General features: G+C 39.5%; 1 protein-coding gene across 1 annotated transcript in view; it reads left to right on the forward strand.

Moving 5' to 3' along the window:
- The window catches only part of LOC126976747 (zinc finger protein 423 homolog), a 163,899-nt gene that overhangs the window by 19,501 nt on the left and 122,497 nt on the right, over nt 1-21,901 (forward strand). The window contains exon 2 of the mRNA XM_050825306.1: nt 16,704-16,856. Coding sequence (XP_050681263.1) covers nt 16,704-16,856 — 153 coding nt within the window. The remainder of the gene's footprint in view (nt 1-16,703; nt 16,857-21,901) is intronic.

The raw sequence follows: 21,901 nt of genomic DNA on the forward strand, positions 1-21,901 counted from the left end.
AACGCTTCAAAATATCGATCCTGGTTCCAGTTCCGTCCGTTTGATCCGCGCACAAACATACAAATAATCCGATATACAAAACAAAAAAAATAACATATTTTAAAACTCTACAATTTTCTTATTTTATGATGATCTAGAGAAGAATAAAACATGAAACATTTTGGTAGTAATATACATTGTTTGAGATATTATTACAGATTTGATAAGACTAGGTGACCCAGCAAACGTTATTTTGCCATATAAATTAAGTACCTATCCCACGCCCACTCATTGTATGAATTCTCATATATTGAAATGACTGAATTATCTGTATTGCGAATATATAGGTATTTCTTATTGAGAAAATATAGGTTTCGGATAAGTAATCACCAATATATCACCCCTACTTCCCCACTTAATATTATAAATGTGAGTGTAAGTTTGTGTGTTACGCTTTCACGCCTAAACCACTGAACCGATTTAAATGATATTTTTATTACAGAGACAGACAAGAGCTTGCGAAACGACATAGGCTACCTTTTATTGCGAATAAAAGGCTTGGCGGGGTTGAAATAAGGGGTGGAAATTTGTATGAAAGTTCATCATTATCGAAGATAACACCATGAAAATTTGTATTTAGGCACTTGATAAGAAATAAATAATATTTGTTCTAGCGGTTTCAAAAATTAGACTTGTGTGGGGTGAAAAAAGTGGATGAAAGTTCTATAGTTGATACCCTATAAAAATGTATTACTCACAGTAGTTTGTAGTGTATTCTTTGCAAAGAGACTATATTAAAAAATAAAAAATGCCGCCCAAAAGTAACTATTGAATGTGCACGAAGTCGCAGGTCAAAGCTTGTATTAAATAAACCTTCTCCGAAACACGTTGCATTCATTCATGGTAAATGTGTTATTCCGACCGGTTCAGTAGATTTCGAAGTATAATATTGACACACTTTTTACACAAATTATCTTGCCCCAAGTTAAGCATATATAGCCTGTGTTATGGGTTACAAGACAATGATATATTTAATACAATATACTTACTTAAACATACATTTCATATAAACATACATAAATACATTTAAACATCCATGACTCGGAAACAAACATCCATATTCATCATATAAATGCTTGCACCTACCGGGATTCCAACTCGGGACCTCTAGCTTAGTAGGTAGGATCGCTAACCACTCGGCTATACAGTATAACTGAAGGAAAACCGGCTCTACATTTATTAATATAGATTATGTATTGTAGTGTTGGTGAAGAAGCTGTTATGATAGACTATTTGTGTTTATATAAAAAGATAAAATAGATTCAACAGAATTAGTAAAAGTATAAAGACCGTTCCTGAGTAGTTGAGCTGGGTGATATTGTTTAAAAACATCACGATCTACCCCCCCGGTGTGGTGGGGAGTCCCAGTGGAAGCTGAGTTCTTCCCGGCCCGTCCCCGCCCGCCCCCGTAAGTCCCGAAGGACTTGGCCCGGACGCCTGCTCCCCAGGGATACTCACTCCATGCAGCCAATGGCCCCTTCAATCCGAATAAAATAACATATAAATATTCTTCTTTTAATTGATATTGTATGGGGTAAATTATTTTACCAATACAATAGGCGTTGTTGGATTAGCTTTCTTCCATTAATTAATTTTAAGTACAATTAGATTATCTCTGGTAATTAAGGAATGTAGTATGTAATATGTAAATGCGATAATACTAGCAATAAATGTTGTTTTATTTTTTACTTTTTTGTATTATTTATAATTACTTTGTATAATACACTGGCCTGCAAAAGTAAGTATCACACTTTTCAAATTATTTTTTTTTCTTAACTATAGAAGGTAGAGATTTAAGATTAAAAACGTTTTGTTGCAAATTTTATAGGCTTTAATTCTTAGAAACTAAAATTATACATTAGTAACATTTTTAACTTAAAAAAGATAAAACAATGAAAATAGACATTTTTAGTTTAGTGTAAAAAAATTCACCTAAAATGTATTACATGTTATTTAATTTTTAATATCTGGTATTGCCTCCTCGAGCTCTGATTACAGCTTCGAGCCGGTTTGGCATACTGAACACTAGGTTTCGGAGCCGATGTTGGGGAATATTCTCCCATTCTTCTACCAGGGCCTGCTTTAGTGCCCTGAGGGTAGTAGGTGGTGGTCTGCGATTTCTGACTAGCCTCCAAAGCTCATCCAAGGCGTGTTCAATCGGGTTGAGATCAGGACTTCTTGATGGCCAAGCCTGCTGATACCGACCTCCTGAATATACTCTTGTACGATATGAGCCGTGTGTGGCCGGGCATTATCATGGATCAGCATCGATCCATCACCCATATTTGCTGAATACGGCCCTGCATACTTATTGAGAATCTCTTGAGCATATCTTTGCCCAGTGTGGGTGTCATTTTCTATGGCTACTAGCTCTGTGCGACCTTCTGAAGATATGCCAGCCCATACATGTACACTGCCTCCACCGTATTTTACTCTTTCTGAGATGCAGGCTTGAAGGTATCGCTCACCAGGTCGCCTGTAAGCACTTCGCCTTCCATCAGAAGTGTAAAGGGAGAATCGAGACTCATCTGCAAACAAAATTCCTGACCATTCTTCTTCATCTCACTGCATGTGTTCACGAGCGTATCGCAGTCTCGCTACTCGATGCTGTCTCTCGAGTTTTGGGCCACTCGCTGGTCTTCGGGGCTTCAAATTTGCTTCAGCAAGTCTTCTTCTCACTGTACTGTCACTAATGTAGTCCATCTGGGTCTGAAGTAGCTATTGCTGGACTTCAACTGCATTTTGGTGGCGATTTCTTAACGCAGTGGAAATAATATAACGATCTTCTCGGGCACTGGTACACCTGGGTCTGCCATTACAAGGTCTCCTCAGATGGTGTCCAGTCTCTTCGTACCTTCGCTTTACCTTCTGGACCGTTCGTACCGTTACACTCACCATTCTTGCAGTGCGACGCATACTGATGCCTAGTTCCAGAAAAGCCATGATCCTAGTACATTCTTCAACTGAAAGAGGCATGATAAATAAATGTTATGTGCTTTTTAGCATAAATTTTTAAAACAAGACCCATCGATCTTGAAAAAAATTTAAAACAGAAAGAAAAATGTGAATGTAAAATTGTAATTCGGAAACGTCCACTTTGAAAAAGGAATGGTTTTGTTTTTGAAGTTTTTTTTCAGCCAATTCTTAAAAGAAGGTTTCCGACTATAAAGTTTTTATGTACAAAATTAAATTCTCTTTGGAGTCCTTTTTATTTCGAAAGTACATCTTGTGAACTTAAAACGTTATCCCAATTTTAAAAGTGTGATACTTACTTTTGAAGGCCAGTGTATATATGTTTGTTCTTTTTAAATTGATTTTGGTAGTTTAGTCGTTTACTTTTCTTTTAGTTTTAAGTGTAGTTAGTATAGTAATAATGTAATTCAGGCGAGGTGTCGCCCTTTGAGGTAATATTATGTCACCCGGGGGCCAAAGAAGATCACCGTTGCAACACACTTGTGTTGAAACACATGCTGAGTGACACCTATTTAAACACGACACGTTTTTATAATTTTAAGTTGCTTCATTTGTGCTATATGAACGATTAGATAACATCATCATCACCATCAGTCGGAAGACGTCCACTGCTGGGACAAAGGCCTCCCCCTAAAATCGCCATGATGGTCGGTCCTGACCCAACGTATTCCGGCGAACTTGACCTGATCGTCGGTCCATCTTGCCTACCAACACTACGCCTTCCGGTTATTAGTCGCCATTCGAGGACCTTAGAGCCCCAACGGCCATCCGTCCGTCGAGCTATGTGCCCTGCCCACTGCCGCTTCAGTTTCGCAATCATTACAATGAATTAAAAAAAAAATTGAATTATATAACATGCAGTTTAGTAATAGGCTAGTGCTAGGCAAGAGAAAAAATCGAGGGTCACTGTATTCGCGTACTGTATCAATGGCTCATTCGATGACAGATTAATATCTTTATATTAATATATTTTATACCTTTGCGTATCCATACAAATCCCTACGCAAGGCGTAACATAAAGAGGAATTCAGACATGGCTAAATTATGATTTGGGATGAATACAAGAACTCCCACAAACTCTCGACCCTGACATATCAAAAGTTATACTGTGTGGTGTTCTACTGTTGCTGTCTGGTGACTTCATCTTCACACATTGCACGTCATTTTTATACAGAGTGCCCCACGACAATGCCACATAGAGGGGAAGTACCTTAAATTTTGTAGATTTAATATTTTACTGAAAGAAGACTTCATTTAAATTAAAAAAACAATTTAAACTGCGTTCATAGATTTTGAAATAATTGCCTGATTCCGCTGTACGAGGAAAAAAAATATCTTGTGCCTTTCTTATGCCGCAATCGGCTTCATCATAATACTTATTTCTTGCTAATTAACATAGCATCAGAAATAAAAGAAAGCCCATGAATTTTAACATTTGACGTAAAATTTTGTTAAGCAAAATGAAAAGCTGACATTACCGTAAGGACATACAACTGACATTATCATGTTCAATTCCCGGCTCCATCAGGCTGTTATTTTAAATCTATGAATGCAATTCAATTTTTTTTTAATTAAAATAAAGTCTTCTTTTAATAAAATGTTACATCTGTATTAACGCATATCCCCTCCATGTGGCATAACCGTGGATCGCCCTGTATATTCGATTTGTCATTCTTTCTTCACTCATTCACTCCACGTGTCCATCAGAACGTACCAACCATCAAGTAATACCCTTTTTCGTATGTCACCAGCTGATGGTACCTAGGTATCTATAGTAATTATGTAAATAATTTGAAATCAGTCCACAATATATATATCAGAGATAACTCAAGGGTTCCCAGTGGATGTAAGTACATTAAAATGACAGTTTCCAAGGTATTAAGGTCAACGAGCCGGGCGATGTGATGGTTCCTGTTATTATTCCTTTGTGATCCTCCACGCCTGCTCCTTAATCATAGTTATTACTACAAGTAAATGGGTGCCGGTGGAATACTCCGTTCCTAATCTAATTTATCTAATATATATCGCAAACATATTATTATACAGACTGTAATCGTTAATAGTTACGTAACTATTATAGATATAAAAAAAAACTTTAAACTAATTACGAAAGAACGTTACTTAGCCAGTATAATGATATCAATAACTTTTTAAAAATCAAACGATTGAGTATCAACATATTGATAATAAGCACTCCTATAAATTAAGTATGATATTAGTAAAAAAAGTTAGTGAAAGGTCTTAGTATCCTTCGTTTAAAAGGTTATCTTAGCGTAGTACTCATCTTAAGGGAAGCTGTTAATTAACCTATGTAATAAAACTATCTTATAATTGAATAATATTTATTTCATAGTTATAATAATGTTCAAATGTACGAGGTGAAGTCCTTGTTGTGCGATACAATGATCTATCACGGCGAAGAGTAAGCAGAAAACACGCAAACATGGTATTTTTAGACAAGTTTTGTGGTGAATGTATAGCATTGCGAGCTATAAATACTACTTAATTCTGTTACACATATCCTTAAGTCTTATTTGTAGGTTACTAATGCTGGCTGTTGGTTATAGTTAACACTGCCGAGCCTTTTTGAACTACCACTTTTCTTTGAAGTTAAACAAGTTTTTTGGCATGGCGTGACGCATTTTTTGGTACTTCTCTCAGAAAAGTTATTCTTATAGCTTGTACTTTTTTGTGTAGTTTCATTTATTCAGATAAGTAGTGAATAACGAGGATTGTAAACATATAAACTGTGAACTCATATCGCTCAAGGTCGCTGGCATTTAGTGTCGCCTTAACCATTACACTCTGTATACCATAGAGTAAGACATCTAGATGTATAGAGCGTACTTATACTCAACTTACACTTTATTTACGTAAAACTTAGCTGAGTGTAGCTTTGCATAATCTTTGATTTCGTTTATATAGTCAAAGAGGATGTAAATACTACGTAGCAATAGGCGGGACTGCCTAAGTAAAAATTAAAATTTAGTTTAGTATGAAACGTGCATTCATTTGACAAAGTTCGAATTAGTAGTAATTACAGTAATGCGATTGGCCAAGAAGTGTATTCCGGCTAAGTTTGAAGAATTAAAATAAATAAGATTAAGTTGTAAATAGCAATAAGTACGTATATCAAATAATCTAAGTAATTATATTTGTGTATGTCCCTTATAGTCCTAACAGCATGTATATTTGTTTCAGGTATAAGAAAATAAAACTTGTTTCAATCTTAAGCACCGATCACTACCATTAAAATTAGTCAAAGAATACTCTAAGCTTGGTGGTCTACCTTAACGTGACATTGGCAAACTTGTGGTATACCTTCCACAGGAGCCATAGTAGGATGAATAGAATAGAATACAATCGAGTGAATCTGCATATAGTCATTTGACAGCTGAAATTATACTGAGCTTAAGCTAAGACAGCAAAATTCAAGTTCGCGTTTTATCACACTCAGCTAAGATTTACGTAAGTAAAGTCTGAGAAAAATCTAACGGCCGTTCCCAATATTCAGTCTATCTCCGGTTGTGGCCTACTTGAGATAAAAATCATAACTATCGTTGACTTTTCTGTCCCAATAAACTTATTGACGGTAGCTCACCTTATCTTATCACACGCTGTCTGTCAATGGGAAGACGTATAGCTTACCAGCGATAGAAGTTTGTATGGAAATTGCAATTCCCGCGTCCCAATATAAGGCAATAAGAATGATTTATCGGGTATATTGTGACAGCTTCAGATTATTAACAGCTTATTACTGACAGTAGAAGGTAGTAATTTATCTCTATCTGTTGATAGTATATTGGGAACGGCCGTAAGTATGGTCTATAGATCTCAGCCTAAGGCTTTGATTATCTTTATATAATTTTCATCAGTTTTCTCCATACCAGCGTGCGTGTATGGTTTTATGTACCATCTCTAAATGGTACATAATATATTATTTTCTTTTTTGATTTGTGTACTAACGAGAACAAAACAATGGTCGCAGAATATAATAACCCAATCTACATTTACTTTTTATTTTATATTAATTTACATTTACTTTTTTGACTTACTCGTGTAAGACATTGACTCTTTGACGTTTGAGTGTGTCTGTTGCATCATTTTACATATTATATTGTAATTTGAAATGATTTGTAAATCGATGTACTTAAATGTAAATCTTGATATAAAAGAGTGGCAATGAGTTTCTTGTTACATCTTCTCATTAGGTCAACCCTTTACGAAGTAGCGGTAGGTTTTTTTTTGACATTCATAAGTGTCATTTCCGGGCCTACGTGAATAAACTGATTTTGATTTGAATTGATTTGAATCGGTTAGTAAAAGAGCTTTGACAATAACTATATTGTTACTAATATTAATTCAAATATAGTATCTTCTTCAATCACATACAAATATATATTAAATGAAATCAGAACATAATATAATCTACTTAGACTGGCCGTAAATACTGTTACAACTAAATAATAACTAAATATTCCATGACTTTTCTCAATTTGGCGTGAGTGAGCCTGGCCATAAACAATGTATTGGACATTGTACAATATTTTGCGATATTTAAATAGAGTGGGGTGATAAAGAGAACCGAATCGCTGTGATTGCACAAAGTAGGAATCCTGGCTCCAGCCAAGTGCAATTTTTAAAACATTTTTTTTTCAATTTTTTCCGGACTTCATCAGAGCTGAAGACTGGCTGTCGTCTAGACCTGATCTTATTCCGCTGGATTATGATTTATGATCAGTTTTAGAGAGTACGGCTTGCTCTAAACATCATGATAATTTGGAGACTCTAAACAATCCGTACGATTGGCATTAAAGAACTTTCCCATGGAAAGGACTAAAGGACTGTATTGCAGCCAATGGAGACTACTTTGAATAATCTTTTTATATTTTAAAATGTTTTATATTTATGTTTGAAGCACACTGTAAAGTATTAAATGTTATTTGCAATAGAAAATAATTAAATTAGTTACATTAATTATTAATGTTGTAATCAAAATAATTCATTTAAAAAAGTCTAGTTTTAGTCATTAAGGTTAAGTTAAATGTATTTTTAAAAATACTTTGTTTTGTGTGTTTTGTTGGTATAATAAATAATGTTTTACTTCTGCTGATATACACAGCAGTACGGTCAGCAAGAAAATTGAATTGGCTGTCGTAGAACCGGTGCTTTGGTGCAGAATGCATCCCTCGCGACACATTGTACCGGAGTTATGATGGGCTATCGCTGGCGGGGGCCGCAGAGCTCGGATACTATTGTTTGTGCGGCTGCGGTATTTCGTGTGTTTATTTGTTGTTTTAAATTAACTTAAACTAGCGACACTTTATGATGGCCGCTTTGACGATAGTCCGCTCACGAAGATTCGTTTCACTTAGCAACTGCACTTGTTTAGAGTTCCGTAGCCAAATGGCAAAAAACGGAACCCTTATGCATTCGTCTCATGTCTGTCCGTGTATGTCACAGTCACTTTTTTCCAAAACTATAAGAAATCTACTGTTGTAACTTGGCAAGTAGATGTACCTATTATGTGAACCGCATTAACATTTTCACACAAAAATTGGAAAATAACAATAAATTTTTGGGGATGCTTAGAACTGAATCTCAATTTTTTTTGTCATCAATCCCATACGTGGTTAGGTCTTTAAAAACGATATTGAGGTTTCTAATATCATTTTTTTAACTGAATAGTTTGCGCGAGAGACACAATGTGTGCCCCCCCCCCCCAAACTTCTAAAATAAGAGAATGATAAAACTAAAAAAAATATGATGTACATTACCATGCAATCGTCCGCCGAGAACTCCTTTGAGCGACATCAAGTAACTTCTTTTTTTTAATAGGTACGTATAAATGATGAGATCTCATTTCTTTTCTATTTAAATAATTTAATATCATTTTCCTTTTTATGTAACTTTTATATTGTGTTACTTGTGCTACGGAACCCTTCATGGGCAAGTCTGACTCACACGCGGCCGCTTTTTTATATTTCACGTTCTCGAACAATGCGTTTTGTTTGTTTTAATGATGTGAAGTCCCGGCCGATATTTTGCTGAAATTTTACTATCGGTACAGTAAATAATTAAATTAAATACTATTATTTAGATCATCAAATCATTAGTTTCATAGACACAGCAAAGATACTATGACGTATATTCAGAAGCCGTTTGAAAAAGACTAATATTTATGATTGGCAAAGCTAATTAAATAATAGTAGCTTATGTATAAATGTATTTGTAACAGTGGGTGCGGTGTATGGATGAGACTAAATCACGCCATACACACCCAGGCTTATTATGTCACTTATACATTAACATTACTAGCAGCTTACCCCGAATTCACCCAGCCTAATCTCAATACTTAATATATATAGATACTTAATATAACAAATAGTCCGGTCAATTTAGACATTCGAAGTTATAAAAAACGCGCTAAGTACACTACCTCATAGGTGGCGTGGAAACGTATGACGATTACAACTTTTATAACTTTTTGAATCGTTATATCTCAGAAACGGTGGCTCGTAAGAAAAAAAGTATGGTACATTTTTTATAGATAATTTTATGATCTACAATTTTTGTCCAAAGTACTTTTATGATAAAACTTACCGTTTTGCTGAAAATCGCGAAAAACTAATTTTTTTGACCTTTGACCTTGAATATTTTTTTTCCATACACGGGAATGAAGGGGATATTTAATACTTTTAAACAATGTTTATAATTATGTTTTGAACAATTTCACTGATTTTCAGCTTGTTGGGACTTTATGTAACTTCACTCTCATTTTTTGGTCTAAATTGACCGGACTAAAAACTGAATACATAAAAATCGTTCAAAAAATTTATGGAAAATCACCAACTGCCAGGTACATGATTTAGATTAAAATAGTACGTTACTTAAGAAGAGTTATTAGTTTTTGGCCATTCTTTCGATCGGAATTATAAAAGTAGGGGTGTTTTTTTTTTTACATTTGTACATTTACTTGTCGAGGAACGGAGGCCATTCCCCCCCCCCCCCCCCCCAACAAAATATGAGAGCGGTCCTAAGAAAGAAATTACCCCAGGAGGGTACCGGCTCTTGTAGAGCCGGAGAATCCCTCCCCGAGCATTCGCGCTCGGGCTGCCCCTCGTATTCTGGGGAGGGCACAGTACCGCGTATGTCACAGGACAAACAGGGCAGCAACACCACGGCACCTCTCTCCACGCTTAATGTGGACTTTTGTAACATCCGGGGAATTCACTCCAACTTAAACGCCGTCCACCACCACCTTGAGACGGCGCAGCCGGCCTTGTGTTTCCTTACGGAGACGCAGATATCTCGACCTAGCGATACGTCATATTTAACGTACCCCGGGTACAAAATTGAGCATAATTTCATGCCTCATGCCGGGGTATGTGTGTACGTTAGGGAGGATATCTGCTGTCGCCGTCTCGGCAATTTTGAGGGTCGGGGCCTGTCTACTCTCTGGCTCCGCGTAGATTTAGAGGACCGCGTCCGAATCTATGCGTGTGTCTACAGGTCCCATAGTGGTAACGCAGAAACGGATCACCTCATGGGCTGCGTTCAAGCGGCATTTGATGACGTGCTTGCTCAGATCCCCTCCGCTGAAATCGTAGTCTTGGGTGATTTCAACGGGCACAATGCCGAATGGCTTGGATCACGTACCACAGACTACGCAGGGCGATCTGTGCATAATTTTGCATTGGCGTATGGCCTGTCCCAATTGGTTGAGTCGCCGACGCGGCTCCCGGATGTGGATAGCCACATGCCGTCCTTATTAGATCTTCTGCTGACTACACATCCCGATGGTTACCAGGTCTCTGTCGACGCCCCTCTCGGAACGTCCGACCATTGCCTGGTCAGGAGTGTAGTGCCTATCCGACGCCAACGTCGCAGACCACCAGCGACCCGCCGCGTTTGGCACTACAAGTCAGCAGATTGGGATAGGATGCGTTCCTTTTTTACATCCTACCCTTGGGGCAGGGTTTGTTTCCCTTCGGATGATCCTAGTGCCTGCGCCGTTGCAGTAGCCGATGTGATACTGCAGGGCATGGATATTTTTATACCAAGCTCTGTAGTACCGATCGGTGGCAGATCACAGCCCTGGTTCGATGCGTCAGTTAAAGCAGCATCTGACTGCAAAAAACAGGCGTATCGAACTTGGGTTGCGGCGCTGGGCTCAAAGGATCTGAACTGCAAAGTTCTGAAGAGGAACAATAACCATGCCTCCAGATTTTTTAAGCGGCAAATCGCCCGTGCGAAATCGAAGCACGTCGTCAAAATTGGCGAGCAGCTTTCCAGTTACCCGACCGGAACACGCAAGTTCTGGTCGTTGTCGAAAGCTGCTCTTGGTAACTTCAACCAGCCGTCCATGCCACCGTTGCACATGAGGAATGACACCCTGGCCCATACGGCAAAAGAGAAAGCCGATCTCCTGTGCACTCTTTTTGCCTCCAACTCGACTCTTGACGACAACGGAAAAACACCGCCGACCATCCCGCGGTGTCAGAGCTCCATGCCTGAAGTACAGTTCCGACAGAAAACTGTTAGGCGAGCTCTGTTTTCGTTGGACGTCAGGAAGTCGAGCGGGCCGGATGGCATTTCTCCAATCGTGCTTAGAATGTGTGCCCCTGAGTTGACGCCGGTGCTAACGCGTTTATTCCGGCACTCTTATTCAAAAGGCGTAGTCCCTGATTCATGGAAGTCAGCCCTTGTCCATCCGATCCCAAAAAAAGGAGACAGTTCGGATCCGGCAAACTACAGGCCTATTGCAATTACCTCCCTACTCTCCAAAATCATGGAGAGCATAATTAACCGCCAGCTCTTGGTATACCTTGAGGGTCACCAGTTGATCAACGACCGGCAGTACGGCTTTCGCCATGGTCGGTCGACTGGCGATCTTCTGGTATACCTAACACATAGATGGGCGGCGGCTATTGAAAGCAAGGGGGAAGGCCTGGCAGTTGGTCTGGATATAGCGAAGGCCTTTGATCGTGTATGGCACAAGGCGCTCCTCGCAAAACTTCCATCATTTGGGCTTCCCGAGAGCTTATGCAAGTGGACCTCCAGCTTCCTCACTGGGCGCAGCATACAGGTCGTTATCGACGGTTATTGCTCGAATCCCAAGCCCGTGAACGCTGGAGTGCCCCAAGGCTGTGTGCTATCTCCCACGCTGTTTCTTCTGCATATCAATGATATGTTGGACACCGCCAACATGTATTGCTATGCAGACGACAGTACTGGAGATGCCGTATACACGGGCCATGCAGGTCTCTCTCGGGAAAACGTCGACCAGTGCCGGGAGAAACTTGTGTCTTCTATCGAGTCCTCTCTCGAGAAGGTCGCGGAATGGGGTAAGTTGAACCTTGTCCAATTTAACCCCCAGAAGACTCAAGTTTGCGCGTTTACCACTAAAAAAACCCCATTTGCCGTATCACCGCTCTTTGAGAACACTTCCCTTAAAGCCTCGCCTAGTATCGGAATACTGGGTCTCGAAATCTCGAGCAATTGCCAATTCCGTGGCCATCTGGAGGGCAAAGCCAAACTGGCTTCAAGGAAACTGGGCGTCATAAATAGAGCACGGCAATACTTCAAGCCGGCCCACATTCTAGCGCTCTACAAAGCGCAGGTCCGGCCTCACATGGAGTATTGCTGTCATCTCTGGTCTGGCGCACCCCAGTATCAGCTCGATCCATTTGACCGCGTGCAACGCAGAGCAGCTCGAATTGTCGGGGACCCAGTACTCTGTGAACGGCTGGATCACTTGGCGTTGCGTAGAGACGTCGCTTCATTGTGTGTCTTCTACCGCATTTATCACGGGGAGTGTTCCGAAGAGCTGTTCAACCTGATTCCTGCCGCCGAATTTCACCTTCGCACGACACGCCACAAGTTACGATATCATCCCCACCATCTGGATGTGTGGCGGTCCTCCACAGTGCGGTTTTCAAGGAGCTTTCTTCCTCGTACCACGAAGCTGTGGAATGAGCTTCCTTGTGCGGTGTTTCCGGGACGATACGACATGGGTACCTTCAAGAAAAGCGCGTACACCTTCCTTAAAGGCCGGCAACGCTCTTGTGATTCCTCTGGTGTTGCAGGAGAGTGTGGGCGGCGGTGATCACTTAACACCAGGTGACCCGTACGCTCGTTTGTCCTCCTATTCCATAAAAAAAAAAAAAAAAAAAAACATTTCAGTCGATTCGATTCCCAGACGAGGCAAGTAATTTTTAGAAAATCTTTGAATGCAGAAGTACTAACTTTTAAAAATAACATAAAGACTTATTTCAGTAAAATAGCCATCTTCGATATTTAAGGTACTTTCCCTTCATGTCCCATAACTTTGGGACAACCTGTATACATAGTAAAATTAACAAATTAAAAGTATGGTGTCATTAAAGGACACCTACTCAGCATTTTTTGAATTGAGATTAGGATAACCCCAATCCCAACACTGATTTTTCAGGTACCAAGTCGACCTGCTGACAGCAGCCGTAGACAACTCGTTTCCTTTTGTTATAGGTGTTAAAAGACTTAAAAATAGTAGAAAAAGAGAAAAAATAAATAAATAAACAAGATTGAATTGTGACTGTAGTTAATTGTTTGGAGTTTGAGATTTAATTATTAGGCTAAAATGGTCAACTTAAAGATTTGCTTAAATTTATCGACACACTCATGATTATGGCCATCAATATTAATTAGGTCACATCACTATCGCATTCCTGAACTCTGCATTTAACTCGCGCTTTATCGGTACACATAAACTTTGAACAATGAACTCTATAAGAATCCCGGTAGGTGCAATCATTTATACGATTGTTTAGATTGTTAGACATGGATGTTTATATGTGTTTATGTATCTTTAAGTAAGTATATTGTATTAAATATATCGTTGTCTTGTACCCATAGTACCTACAGGCTATGCCTAGTTTGGGGCTAGATAATTTGTGTAAAATTGTGAAAATATTATTATTATTACTTCAATCGGTTCAGAAGTAAATAAGTCCATGACATTAAAATTTGTAGTCCGTGTGGCTTCACATAACACACTTAACAAAACTATGTACCACAACTCTATTGGACTATAAAGATTTGGTTATATTACTATTCAACCATTCCGTAATATTAATTTGATGGTAGTTATATACAATTGAAAACTTTTGCTAAAACTGTATTTAAATTTTATATAATATTGACACACTTTACACACAAATTATCTCGCCCTAAACTAGGCAAAGCAAGCACATACTTTGAAGCCTATTAATTGCGAGACAACGATATATTTAATACCGTATAGTTACTTATTTACTTTTAACATACATAAATACATATAAACATCATTTGACTCGAAAACAAACATCCATATTCAACATATAAATGGCACCCACTCGGATTCGAACCCGGGAACCCTAAGCTTAGTAGGCAGGGTCACAAACCATTCGGCTATGTGGCTTGTCATTTTATGGATAAAAAAATTGTATAGATTGTCTCCACCATTACCATAACCAATTCAAAACTCACCCAATACCACAGTACAGAATTCTGGTCCGTGCCCAATACCAACATAGAGGGTAGGTAACTCCTGTTAAATATAATCATAGGTTTGTTTCCTAAATTGTTATAGTGCAATGTTAACAATGCCGACAAAGTCGTAGACGAAATCGAAAACACTTATAATGAGATTGGTAACAATAACGTAAAGAGTATTAAACGGATTTAGTTCCCCGCAACGTGCGGCCAATTTCTGTTATTGCAGGTCGCGGGGCGATCAAGATTTCAAGATGATCCCTTACTTGAGTGAAACTTACGATCAGTGGAATTTAGTAAACCTGCGTGTTATGTCGATGAAAAGGAAAACTGTTGAAACACCCCGTGGAACACTGTTCCTGGTAGCCGTAAAAAGAGTTGCATTTGCTGAGTTGGAATTTAAAGTTAAAAGAACTTCCTTACTTTAAATTAATGTTTATAATTCAATGAATTTGTGAACTTAGCTATCAACTGCCAGGTAGAAAGCGACATGTCGACATGAAGTATAAGTTGGCGTATCATTAAAAGCAAACTTATACTATATTACAATTAATAATTTATATATTTAGTTGTATGTTTTAAGCGATAGCTTGTCGCATTTTGCAAAAAGAAATTAAACTTATAATATCAAAGAAAATAATTATTCTTATAGGTATTAGTGAGATGTTAGTGAGAAACATTCTGTAGTAAGAAATCATAATTATGTTATATTATCGGATTATTGAAAACAGTTAACATGTCAGTAAGTGGGACAGTCGATCCACCGCAGCCTTAGCAAACTTTTTAGTAATATTTGGTATCTTTTCATGAGAAAATATGTAACGATACAAAACAAGAAGTTTACCTGCCCTCGGCCCATCACAATACAGTCTAGTCAGTCAGTAACACTAACAAGTACGGCGCTTCTTCAAAATGAAAAACAAACTCACGCTCCTTCCTATGCAAAGAAGCCCCCAACGGTATGGAGCTAAATGACTCTGAGAATATGTTTCCAGGACGATATGACATGGTTACCTTCAAAAAGGCCGGCGACGCTCCTGTGTTTCCTCTGGTGTTGTAAGATAATACGGGTGCTGCGGCGATCACGTAAGATGGCCCTCCTCTTTTATAAAAAAATGTGGATGAAGTCGCAGAAAAGATGAAACTCACATTAAATTGCTATACACTATATCCTTGCTGTGCTACCATATTATTATGTCGGTTCCTTCCCGCATATTAAGGGAATTAATTAAAGTCTCCACTCCAAGGACATTATTAGCTGCATGGAAACAGTTTGTGTGGGGGGGTGCTGTTGTATCATGGATGCTCAAATAATACAATAGATTCGAGAAGGGTTGAAGAGTCCACGGTGATAATTTTTGTATTAGTCCACACACTCCGCTGAATAAATGAAATGTCAGCAGATGCTAGCCACATCCATACCTGTAGAAGGCTATTACCTTTCCACTGTTAATTGTTTTTATTCTAATATTTCATAATCCACAATAAATACGTCCAATTTTAAATAATGTTTCGCCGATAATTATTTTTACAAGCTTTCAGAGACTTGTGAACTGTAAAGATATGAATGTGAATCACTTATTGCCGACAGTTACTTTTTCTTATTTTTTTGTTAGTTTATGTTATTTACGGTATGAATGCGATGTGCATTATTTATAAATAGCAAGAATTGATCGCAAAAATTAAACAATGGCGAATAATTATTGTTTTAGAACGTTATGTTGCTACAGAGGTAGCTGCGATGTGGAGGCATAAGGAAATAAAATTCAGCAACTAATGAACCTACTGCTTTTATTTATTTATTTATTTTATTTTTGGGAAACAAACAGTATTTAAAACATTTACAAAAAACATATAATTGTACACACACCAATAAAGTTTATTTATTTTGATAGGCCTCCTCCCTCTTATGACGAGCCAGATGGTTGTTTGGTACAAATTGTTTGACACTAATTTGCCCACTAACTGCCCACAACCATAAAATAAAATTAAAAAAATATTTCTGATGTTAAAAACACATATTTTACATTTATATGCAAAATGGGACGCAGAGTCCACGGTCTATCTCTCGTCTTAGCACACTCAAACCCGCCCTATAAATTAAACGTCCTATGAATAATTTAAAAATGTTGTAATTCTTATAACGTTCAAGGTATTATATACATTTATATTTACAGCAGACGAAGAAGAATTGACAGAAGGTGAACGTGAGCTTGAGAATATTGAGGGAAGTGCAGATAACGAAGAGAATGATGAACTAACAGACGAACTCAATTTAATAGAAGAAGTTGAAGAAGAAGACACGTGCAATGGAGAGGAACCATTTGAAGGTAATAAGTAAATAATTCGCATATGAAGTTATAAAGGGATTGTTGATTGCATGTTTTATGAATGTAAACGAACTACAGTTGACCAAGGGTTTATATGACCTATTTTGAAAACTGTGCTGGGTATTTCATTCTTTATCAATGTCCCGCATAATGTTTTGAAAACAGAACGAACTATTAACATTATTGCAAGCTCTTCGCCACGTACAAATATTGTCAACATTTAAAAAACATTTAAATATAAGTGTGTATGTGTACGTATGTACCTATGTACGTACGTAAGAAGATATTATAGTTTTTTGCCTCGATAGTTAATCTGGTCGCAGCAAGCAAAAACTATTTTGAATACAAACCTCTGCACTACTCTGATCTCTCGGATACAATCGTCAAAAATACACTCTAGTAATCGTTAAACAAAGACACTATAGAAATCTTTATAACTTCAAAAATTCCAGTAGAGAAACCACAATAAACAAATATATTTAAGGACATGATTTTCACGGACAGTAGACCGTGATTACAAAAGACATGATTCAATTTGAAGACTCAGCAAGACATCGTCTGAGTACGTATACATTATATAATTTCAATCATTTCAAATCACTCGATGATAGTATGACTTTTATTTTAGTTGGATTTAATTCAATTAATATAAACAAAGCTTAAATAGGTATACAAGATGTAATCGTTGTGTCCAGGCGTTTATTCCGTAGCTATAACAGATATTAACTTATATATATTAACAGTAAAAAAACAAAGTGTTTACGGTTCGTTACACCAAACACAGCGGAGGTACAAACCAACGTACTTATAAATGACCAGAGATTGGAACTTGTGGACACTACGGTCTTCTTGGGTATCACGTTAGATAAAAAGCTTCAGTGGGGTCCACATATTGCCCATCTAGCAGATAGACTCAGCTCTGCGAATGTTGCGATCGCTAGATTAGTGTACTTCAGTTATTTTCACAGCATCATGGCGTACGCTATTTTACTATGGGGTTATGCTGCTGCAATGATATAGTGTTTCCTCTGCAAAAGAGAGCTGTTCGTGCATATAGCATCAGCTTGGTTATAGACAGTCTCTCAAAGAAAAATTTAAAGAAATAAATATTATGACTGTTCCTTCTCAGTACATTTTTGAAAATTTAATATACGTTCACAAAAATCGTCACTTTTTTGCTCTTAATAGTGATTTTCAATTCTAGTAGGCTTCATAAGATACATAATTGCTTTAAGGGTAAATGTATACACTTCTATCCCATTTCAAGTCCCAGCCACTGTTCAGGCATTATCTATAAATAAATTTAAATGTTTTATAAAAAAAAAGGCTCTGTCGTAAATCCTATTACTCCACTTCTGAATATCTAAATTATCGGACAGCCTGGGACTAGATTGTGATTATTTTATAGCGATAGAAATAATTTTACAATATTGTATATTTTTATTAAAAAGAGCGCAAAAAAAGAATGCTGAGAGAGTTTCATGCGCCGCTTCTTCTCTCTCAGAGCGCCATTTGTTTTCGAAGCGGTAGTAGTATCTAGTAGTTATTAGAAATGACATCAAAAAGAATTCTAAAGGAATCAATTTTGAGAAAATAAATGCCTTTTATGCCTTTTATCAAAAAGCTTTGCTGAGCTGCTGTCGATAAGCTGATATCGAAGTTTTGATATTAAACACTCCCATACATTTAGTATGAGATTAGTAGAAAGGTCATTGTAGCACAACAAGGACTTGGACATCTGTTTTGAATACAAACTTTTGCACTTACAAAGAAAAAAATATTATACAATGTAAAGACAGCTTAATTACTATGTTAGATTAATAAATATTTTACTTTAATAACAGTCCTAAGCTAAAATATCCTTTTAATACAAGGAAACTAAAACTTTTCTATTGAGAGGCTACTCTATGGTATACAGAGTTTAATGGTTAAGTGTGAAAGATCATTGTATCGCACAACAAGGACTTCACCTCGTACATTTGAACATTATTATTATTAGAGAAATAAATATTATTCAATTATAAGATAGTTTTATTACTTTGTTAGGTTAATTAATTTTGCCCTGTACTTTCCCCGGGGCGTAAGAAAAATAGGGGAGTCCCAGGCCCATGGGTGTCGTAAGAGGCGACTAAGGGCTTTTTAGAAGTGGGAGAGTCTCGCTGCCGTTTTTTGACGTCAGCACAATCGGGCCAGACTCGCCCGGGCTAATTACCACACTCGCACAGAATACCGGCGTGAAGTAGCGGCCTAGTGCCGCTATGTTTCGCATAGGTTAGTGTCGAGGACCGGTGGCCATTCTCCCCCCCTCCCCCTCCACCCTGACAGCGGATCATAAAAAGATTTTACCCCAGGAGGGTACCGGCTCTACCAGAGTCGGAGAATCCCTCCCCGAGCACTCTAGCTCGGGCTGCCCTTCGTATTCTGGGGAGGGTACAGAACCGCGCATGGCAAAGGACAAACGAGGCAGTAGCACCACGGCACCCCGCTCCACACCCAACGTGGACTTTTGCAATATCAGGGGAATTCACTCCAATTTAAACGCCGTCCACCACCACCTTGAGACGGTGCAGCCGGCCTTGTGTTTCCTTACGGAGACGCAGATATCTCTACCTAGCGATACGTCATATATAACGTACCCCGGGTACAAAATTGAGCACAATTTTTTGCCTCATGCCGGGGTATGTGTGTACGTTAGGGAAGATATCTGCTGTCGCCGTCTCTGCAATTTTGAGGGTAGGGACCTGTCCACTCTCTGGCTCCGCGTAGATTTAGAGGACCGCATCCGCATCTATGCGTGTGTCTACAGGTCCCATAGTGGTAACGCAGAAACCGATCATCTCATGGGCTGCGTTCAAGCGGCAATTGACGACGTGCTTGCACAGATCCCCTCCGCTGAAATCGTAGTCTTGGGTGATTTCAACGGGCACAATGCCGAATGGCTTGGATCACGTACCACAGACTACGCAGGGCGATCTGTGCATAATTTTGCATTGGCGTATGGTCTGTCCCAATTGGTTGAGTCGTCAACGCGGCTCCCGGACATGTCGTCCTTATTGGATCTTCTGCTGACTACACATCCCGATGGTTACCAGGTCTTTGTCGACGCCCGTCTCGGAACGTCCGACCATTGCCTGGTCAGGAGTGTAGTGCCTATCCGACGCCAACGTCGCAGACCACCAGCGACCCGACTCGTTTGGCACTACAAGTCAGCAGATTGGGATAGGATGCGTTCCTTTTTTGCATCCTACCCTTAGGGCAGGGTTTGTTTCCCTTCAGATGATCCTAGTGCCTGCGCCGTTGCAGTAGCCGATGTGATACTACAGGGTATGGATATTTTTATACCAAACTCTGTAGTACCGATCGGTGGCAGATCACAGCCCTGGTTCGATGCGTCAGTTAAAGCAGCATCTGACTGCAAAAAACAGGCGTATCGAGCTTGGGTTGCGGCGCTGGGCACAAAGGATCCGAACTGCATAGTTGTTAAGAAGAAATACAACCGTGCCTCCAGATTTTTTAAGCGGCAAATCACCCGTGCAAAGTCAAAACACGTCGTCAAAATCGGCGAGCAGCTTTCCAGTTACCCGACCGGAACACGCAAGTTCTGGTCGTTGTCGAAAGCTGCTCTTGGTAACTTCAGGCAGCCGTCCATGCCGCCATGAGGAATGACACCCTGGCCCATACGGCAAACGAGAAAGCCGATCTCTTGTGCGCTCTTTTCGCCTCCAACTCGACTCTTGACGACAACGGAAAAACACCGCCGACCATCCCGTGGTGTCAGAGCTCTATGCGTGAAGTACAGTTCATACAAAAAACTTAAAGGCCGGCAACGCTCCTGTGATTCCTCTGGTGTTGCAAGAGATTGTGGGTGGCGGTGATAACTTAACAACAGGTGACCCGTACGCTCGTTTGTCCTCCTATTCCATAAAAAAAAAACTGTTAGGCGAGCTCTGTTTTCGTTGGACGTCAGGAAGTCGAGCGGGCCGGATGGCATTTCTCCAATCGTGCTTAGAACGTGTGCCCCTGAGTTGACGCCGGTGCTAATGCGTTTATTCCGGCACTCTTATTCCAAAGGCGTAGTCCCTGACTCATGGAAGCCAGCCCTTGTCCATCCGACCAAAAAAAAAGGAGACAGTTCGGATCCGGCAAACTACAGGTCTATTGCTATTACCTCCCTGCTCTCCAAAATCATGGAAAGCATAATTAGCCGTCAGCTCTTGGTATACTTAGAGGGTCACCAGTTGATCAACGACGGACAATACGGGTTTCGCCATGGTCGGTCGGCAGGTGATCTTCTGGTATACCTAATACATAGATGGGCTGCGGCTATTGAAAGCAAGGGGGAAGTCCTGGCAGTTAGCCTGGATATAGCGAAGGCCTTTGATCGTGTATGGCACAAGGCGCTCCTCTCCAAACTTCCATCATTTGGGCTTCCCGAGAGCATGTGCAAGTGGACCTCCAGCTTCCTCACTGGGCGCAGCATACAGGTCGTTGTCGACGGATATTGCTCGAACCCGAAGCCCGTGAATGCTGGAGTGCCCCAAGGCTGTGTGCTGTCTCCCACGCTGTTTCTTCTGCATATCAATGATATGTTGGACACCTCCAACATTCATTGCTATGCAGACGACAGCACTGGAGATGCCGTATACATGGGCCATGCAGGTCTCTCTCGGGAAATCGTCGACCAGTGCCGGGAGAAACTTGTGTCTTCTATCGAGGCCTCTCTTGAGAAGGTCGCGGAATGGGGAAAATTGAACCTAGTCCAATTTAACCCCCAGAAGACTCAAGTTTGCGCGTTTACCACTAAAAAAACCCCATTTGTCGTATCACCGCTCTTCGACAACACTTCCCTCAAAGCCTCGCCTAGTATCGGAATACTGGGTCTCGAAATCTCGAGCGATTGCCAATTTCGTGGTCATCTGGAGGGCAAAGCCAAATTTGCTTCAAAGAAACTGGCGTAATTAATAGAGCACGGCAATACTTCAAGCCGGCCCACATACTAGCGCTCTACAAAGCGCAGGTCCGGCCACACATGGAGTATTGCTGTC

Source organism: Leptidea sinapis, chromosome 42 (genome assembly GCF_905404315.1).
Source record: "Leptidea sinapis chromosome 42, ilLepSina1.1, whole genome shotgun sequence".
NCBI lineage: Eukaryota > Metazoa > Arthropoda > Insecta > Lepidoptera > Pieridae > Leptidea > Leptidea sinapis.